Source organism: Sinocyclocheilus rhinocerous, unplaced genomic scaffold (assembly GCF_001515625.1).
Source record: "Sinocyclocheilus rhinocerous isolate Xijiao unplaced genomic scaffold, SAMN03320098_v1.1 scaffold1256, whole genome shotgun sequence".
Classification (NCBI taxonomy): domain Eukaryota; kingdom Metazoa; phylum Chordata; class Actinopteri; order Cypriniformes; family Cyprinidae; genus Sinocyclocheilus; species Sinocyclocheilus rhinocerous.
The window spans coordinates 1,609,277-1,616,727 of record NW_015646445.1 but is presented as its reverse complement, the minus strand read 5'-3'; the positions used below and the strand labels follow the sequence as shown (position 1 = coordinate 1,616,727).

The following is a 7,451-nucleotide window of genomic DNA, read 5'->3' as shown; positions in this document are numbered from 1 at the left end:
TCACTCTCATTTATAATCGCAGCATCGTCTGATAAAATCAGCATGCATCTACACTAAAGTCGCGCTCGTGTGTGTGAGACGCGGGAGCTGATGGCAGGGGGCGGTGGATATTTGTGGCGGTCAATGTGGATATTGTGGATGAGTTCTTCTGTGTCATCATGTTCTATTAGTTCTACAGCTTCAGTTTCGGAACTTTCATGCTTAGTAACACATACAGCTGTTCCCTCACCACAGTGCAACAGTGAAAAGAGACCCCTTTCAAACGGTGTCGCGTTCCGAACGTTGTTTAAGTGACATACACCGGTATTGCGGTATTTTAAAAATTCATATCATAACAAAAATAAACACTGGTATTCGGTATGAACCGGTATACCGCCCAGCACTACTCAGAAGCCAGATTTATAACCAAAATGCATAGTAAGACAAGACAATCAAAATATCTGAGTTGGAACCTAGAAATTATGAAAAATATTTTAAAAATGTATTTCAATACAGTGCCAATTATGTAATACATTAATTTGGGAGCAATTATTGATATTGCCATTTCAAATTCCACTGAATTTCATTTATTCCTCTAAATGACTAGAGCCAGAGAAATTACATTATCTATAGTACCAGCACACTGTATCAGAACAATGTCGGGGCGGTTGTACTTTTTATTGATGTATGGCAAACGGGACACCTACACAGCCTCAACCCTACAGGGGGTTCCTGCATGGTGTGATAAGCCAAATATATACTGCCTAAACTTGTCTTTGAACACTACATTGAAGCTTCATCTAAGTGTCATGTGGGTTTGCTGTGAGGCACACTGATGTGATGTGATTCTTTTACTTCATTTACACATTTTGCAAATAAACGTTTTTTTTTTTTTTGCATTTAAAAGTTAAACCAAAAAGACAATTCTGTCCTCATTTACTCACCTCATGTTATTTCTTGTTTTCTGAAGAACATAAAAGAAGACACATTAGGAACAATATTGGACCTAACTGATGTTGTTGTAAATTGTTAAAAACGATTTTCACAAAAAAAAAAAAAAAAAAAAAAAAAAACATTACGGAGCATTTTCATTCGTGAAAGTCACACAGGTTTAAAAACGTGGGTGAGTAAATTAGACAGAAATTTTAAACCTATTTCAAAAAATGTAGAAACTTTTTAAAAGTCAATGATGTAATTTAGCAAACAATGTGCTGTCTTTATAATATCACATTTATACATTTATTACATCATATTTGGGAATCTTTAGCATCAAAAGTTTTGAAAACCATTCAGTTTTGGGTCAGTGAGATATAATAAATACCTTTATTCAGCAAGGATCCATTAAACTGATCAAAAGTGGAAGTAATAGCACATTACTATTAATATTTACATAAATACATAAATACTTCTATTGTCAAATAAATGCTGTTTTAAAAATAGATAATTATTAAGCAGCACAACTGTTTTCAACATTGATAATAATAAGAAATGTTTCTTGGGCACCAACTTGATATATTACAATGATTTCTGAAGAATGATGTGACACTGAAGACTGGAGTAATGATGCTGAAAATTAAAGGAAAATGTATTCAAAGAAAAAACATGTTTACGTTAATAATATTGCACAATATTACTGTTTTTACTTTATTTTTGATCAAATAAATGCAGCCTTGGTGAGCAGTAGAGACTTCTTTTAAAAACATTAAAAGATCTTATCCTAACCCAACGTTTTGATTGGTAATGTAGTCTTCTCTGTTTACATCACTTCCAAGGTAGGAATCTGTTCAGTCTACTGCATCTGTGTTTGCGGAGATAAACCGAACTACAGCTGTAGAAATTAAGCACACTTTAACATTAATGCTCACGGTAGATCTGCTGCCTAATCAGGGGGCTAATTGCACATTCTCATAGCTCTGCATTTTTAATAGCATTCAGATAAAGGGTCTTTTCACAATAATCCAGCATTTCTAAACAACTGTGTCAGAGATGACCCACTGTCTGTCCCTGAATGGCTCTTTGCATTTTGCTTTTCACTGTTAAATGCACTTGTTAAGTTTGTTCAAATGGTAAATGGCATTACACTTCCTGCACTGATTACCTTAATCTATGCTGTCGTAGTTTACTGTACTGTGTAGCTTTGTACATTGGAAATTAATTTGACTCCTGTGACTCACCAATGGATGCTCTGCATTGAATGGGTGCCGTCAGAATGAGAGTCCAAACAGCTGATAAAAACATCACAATAATCCACAGGTAATCCACACCACTCCTGTCCATCAATTAACTTCTTCTTAAGTGAAAAGTTGTGTTTATAATAAACAAATCCTTCAATACATTATTAACTTCAAAGTGTTGCTTCCGGCTGAGAAATATGCACAGATAGGAGTTGTGTGGATTATTGTGATGTTTTTATCAGCTGTTTGGACTCTCATTCTGATGGCACCCATTTACTAAAGAGGATCCACTGGTAAGCAAGTGATGTAATGCTAAATTTATTCAAATCTGTTCCAATGAAGAAACAAACTCATCTACATTTTGGATGGCCTGAGGGTGAGTACATTTTCAACTAATTTTCAACTATACTCAAACTCATCACATGTACAAACTGGCCATGAACTTGTCTGTAAATCCACAGTAAACGAGAGACTATATAAGAATATTTATGCTACTGAGAAAAAAAAATCTAAATTCTAAATGACTGAGAAAAAAATATTTAAATTGCATGTATACACAGACATCATGCCCATTCAAGCTAGAGTGGAATGTGCTTGCAATTTAAAAAATAAAAAGTTTGTTTGTTTATTTATTTACTTTAATGATTACTGTAGGTTAAAAAAAAGTTTTCGTCTAGAACGATGTGGTAAAGATCATCCATTCATGTCTAAATATTGTCCATTCAGTCAGGTCACACCTTCTTGTATATACTGCACGCAATACAATGCATAGCGATCACTGGCTGTCAAGTTGAACTGCAATTTTGCCAGGCCCACCACTGATGTCCCCTCATCTGTCCATCTCCAACCAGAATCATTGTGTGTGATAATGTTTTATATGTTCTCTGGGAAATTATTCATCAAAGTAATGGTCATACAAACATTCACAGCATATTTGCTATGATCTCTCAAGGGACGAGGGCACCATCAACAACCAAACAATTACTGTTTTCTTATAAAACTTGCTGTGTCCTAGAAATGCAATTGGACCTTGGCATAATCCTCTGGGTCTCATTCTCAGGACAATAAACAACAGAAAAATGGACAATTACCTCAAATCACCATTGGAAGCAAAAACGGCGACAGAAATATGAAAACCTCAAGGGAAAACCAATTCCAGTCTCAATATCACATACAATTGGCGAGTGCCTCGCACTATTGCATAAGTTTCATGTGCATCAGATAAATATGTGCCGAAATAAAATGTATAACGGCCCCAACATCAAGAAGATTTGTGACAGACTGATGAATTCTACAGAGTGGAAAAGCCTCCGGGGGAAATATGTGGTGGCTCTTGAGCAGAATGAAAGCCCTCTCAATCAGTAGGGCACATTAGAGAGCTTTTTGTGAAGCAGTGCCTCTTGGCTTTCTTCCAAATGCAAGAAGGATAATTCAAACTGACAGAGTGACCCCCTTCATACACAAATGGTGCTGGTCTTACAGAATAACAATCAGATCAAACAGATGCACTAAGAAAAGCAAACAGGGAGTGAGAGGTCTTCTAACAGACATTTAAAGGAAAGATAGCACATCACGTGAACTATGACCTTCACATGTTCTCCAGATGAAAATGTTCTATGGTCTAGTAGGAACATAATGATTGAAGAAATGGGCTCTAATATTCTAAGAAAAGAACTCAGAAGAGGGAGCACAAGTGTGGTTAATGCAAGGACGAGTGCATGGGAAGCAAGATTTATTTTTACAGGCCCGGATAGAAGCTACTGATTATTTTCTGCACTGATTTTGAGGTAAAATCTTTGGGACTTTGTGGAATGGACTTAAAAATGGTAAAACGTACTAAACAAATCTGACATTCGTATTGGCAGCCGAAAGCGTGATCAAATTAGCCAAAAATATGACAATTTGTTGAATGACAGGACGTAAAATTCTGTGGAAATATGTTGATTTTATGTGAACATGCATTTTCTTTCCAACCAAAGTTTCTCAAACATTATAGGAAATGTAGAACAATTGCAATATTTAATTGCTTTAATTATGATTCACTGCTGCCATTTCTTGCATTATATTTTGCTTGTAAAAACAAGGAAACAGCCTATAGATAAAAATGATTCTCTTCTACTTATTAAATGATGTCTACAAGTTCACAAGTATTCAAACAAGCATGTAACATTGCACATTAATTTGATATTAATTCAACTGACTCACAGAATTAATACACATGTGGAAAGACATGACAATGCAAACTTTGTTTTCATAATGTAACAAAACTTTCAGAACAACACCCTCAAGTTAGAGACCCAGGACAAATGCATTACACTGTTACAATCAGGCATTGCTATTATACTGTCCTTTCTCTAATTTCTCTGACAGCACTTTATAGTTCATCAATAACGTTATGAAACCATATAACGCTTAACAAATCATTTAATCCGTTTGATTGATATATTTTGATAGGTCAAATTAGGATTAAGCGCACCTAATCCTATCTTGCTCTTCTTGACATGTTTATTGCTTGAATGCTTGTCATGTGTTAAAGCATTGGGATGACAATCCCAGTAAAATCCAAAGTGTGAAACTAGATGAAATCATATCTAAATGCCCATAAAAAAACTGATCTGTCATGCATTATATAATGCCTGTGAACGTCAAAGATGCTTAAAGCCCACATACCATTTAACTGGTTATAGACCACATCTTCTAGTCGCTCGAGCCTTTTGAGAATGGACTGTCTGTCCATGGAGTTCGTAACTTTGGCATTCCTGCCTCGCAGTCTCTGATCCGAGAGCCTCCCGATCTGCACGAGCTCTTCGGATCGGTCCTGGATCCTGCAGTAGACGGAGAACAAGATGATACCGACGAACACCAGAATGTTGACCGTCAGCAGAGTTTTGATCTTGCGTGCCACAGCCATTAAAGCCCGAGAGCGACACTGTCAGACCCCTAATATTGATCCATATGATCCGCTGTGGAGGGAGCTGTCCTTTCAGCACCACGCACAACAACCCGCGCGCGCCGCAGTTTCACAAGCCTAACAGCTGATCAGCGAGCATAAACGATGATGCATATACGATATATAAGCGAAAACACGTAATAGAGGTCGCAATCAAATCCCACCGCCTCAGGTTCCCGCGCTGACCCCCATAACAAACGTTTAGAAATGTGTCAGAGCAGCCTACAGAGATTACACTCCGATTAAAAGCACGCGTTTAATCACGCTGTGCACTCAGGAGTCGAAGAGCACGAGATGTGCACAGTTCAGAAGGCTCATTTTAAATGTCAGTGCATGTCAAACAACGATCCTCCGTGGGCAGCATCCTTCGCGGGACTCCGTCTATCTGTTAAAGCAAAAATGCATCGCGCTCGGGATCAAAGTAGGACGCTATTTCAGATTAAATCCACAATCCTTATGCGACGAACGCAGGTGGAAGTGAAAAAGACGCTGTCAAGCGACGCTTTGCATGGCAGCGTTCTTCTCTCGCGCTCCTCGCATGCTCCCTCCCTCACATCCCGCTTTTCACGCGCTGCTTAGCGCTCCGGTGACGTCGCAAACTCATAAATATTCAACAGACTGTGCGAGGGGATGAAAGGCTGGAATATGATAGATGATGAGGATAGCTGGTGGATTACATTCTAATGTTTTCACGCAGATTGGCCAATTGAATTACAACTCTGAGAGTTTGTAGAAGAATATCGTTTTGCAATCATACCCTCAAGTGCAAATGTGGCATTTCAAATGGATTGTGAGCAATCAGTGGGTCGTTGACAAATTAATAAACACAGGAGCTGTTACTTTGAGCTGAAATTACTTATTTTATCTCAATGTGTGTGGCAAAAACAGTCGGTCGTGCTGCTTTATATTGCAGACGTTTATTTTCATATTATTTAAATTTGTATCATAAGTATAAACACACTGGTTTGTAACACTAATAGTTTTAACTTTAAAGGGCACCTATTATTAAGGGCACCCTTTTTACAAGATGTAATATAAGTCTCAGGTGTCCCCAGAATGTGTCTGTGAGGTTACAGCTGAAAATACTCCACAGATCATTTACTGTATTATTTTGAAATGTAAGCAGAAATACGTTGTTTTTGTGCATGTATCTTTAAATGCAAAAGTATTTTGCTCCCGCCCAGTTTTCCAGAATAGGGCTGTGCCTTTACAGCTCTTTACACCTTTACACCTCAGATACTCTGCCAAAAAACATCTGTTTGATTTTGATTATCATGTCTATTGTGCTGCAATCATGTGTTTTAAAGCCATATCAGTTTAAACTTATGATATAGGGTTTTCTAAGCCACACATTCGGGGCACACGCACAGAAAGCAGCTGTCACAGGGCATGTAAGTCCTGAAATTCTCTTTCATGTCTCATTGCGCTTAAACTGAAAAATACTCACAAGTTTATGTTAAAAACACACATAAGCTACAAAAACACAGTCGGTTATGTCTGTGAAGGTAAACAGCTGGGAAAGAAATCGATCGCATGTTTATATTAGATGACAGCAGCGTAATATACAGTACCTACTGCTGTCTATGCTGTTAATATGACACAAACAATAAAATAAAAACAGAAAATCACTCACTGCTCTTGAATTAATAATTCCTGTAGCTCTAATAAGAAGACATGTGTTACTTGAACACTGTTTTTAAATGCTCTAGCATGAAAATAAACATACTAGAAGGGATACCGCTAAAACCGGAAGCTAATGATAAATTTGATTTTCTACCTATTAGATTGTGTTTTATTAACCTCTACACCTACCCCAACCCTAAACCTACCACGATTTACATTCAAATAGACTACAGAAATGAGTTTTATTTTCTTTAAAATGTCTTTTAAATAGTTGACTAAATAGCTAATCATACTCAGGATGCCAAAAGACAACTATGATGAGGCAGATAACCTATTGTGTGTGATAATACCGAAAAGTCAGACTAGGGTGTTCTTCATACAAAGTTTTCCTATGACTTCAGAAGACTTGGAATATAGGACAAGTCGCATGGACCACATTTACAAATGTTTATTGGCAAAAAAAAGTCCATTGTCTATTGTCAATATTGTAGCAACTAGCAATATAGGAAGCACACCAACCAAGCAGCTTTCTGTTGGTCAACATGGTTGGGCATTGGGCAAGCTAACCTTTTATATATAGTGAGCAATCTCATTCACATGAGCAGACCGGACACGTGTATACAGCAGTGGGCAATTTTAGCACCATGCTAACTTGAATGCTTGCCATGGGAACTGCCTGACCAGTGATTCAATCTAAATAATGAATCCGGTAAGTTGCAGCGGGA

At 37.4% G+C, this 7,451-nt stretch overlaps 1 protein-coding gene across 1 annotated transcript in view; it reads right to left on the bottom strand.

Moving 5' to 3' along the window:
• The window catches only part of galnt9 (polypeptide N-acetylgalactosaminyltransferase 9), a 92,575-nt gene extending 86,908 nt beyond the window's left edge, over nucleotides 1-5,667 (bottom strand). Inside the window, exon 1 of the mRNA XM_016511914.1 lies at nucleotides 4,824-5,667. Coding sequence (XP_016367400.1) covers nucleotides 4,824-5,064 — 241 coding nt within the window. The 5' untranslated portion in view covers nucleotides 5,065-5,667. The remainder of the gene's footprint in view (nucleotides 1-4,823) is intronic.
• Between the last annotated feature and the right edge of the window lie 1,784 nt (nucleotides 5,668-7,451).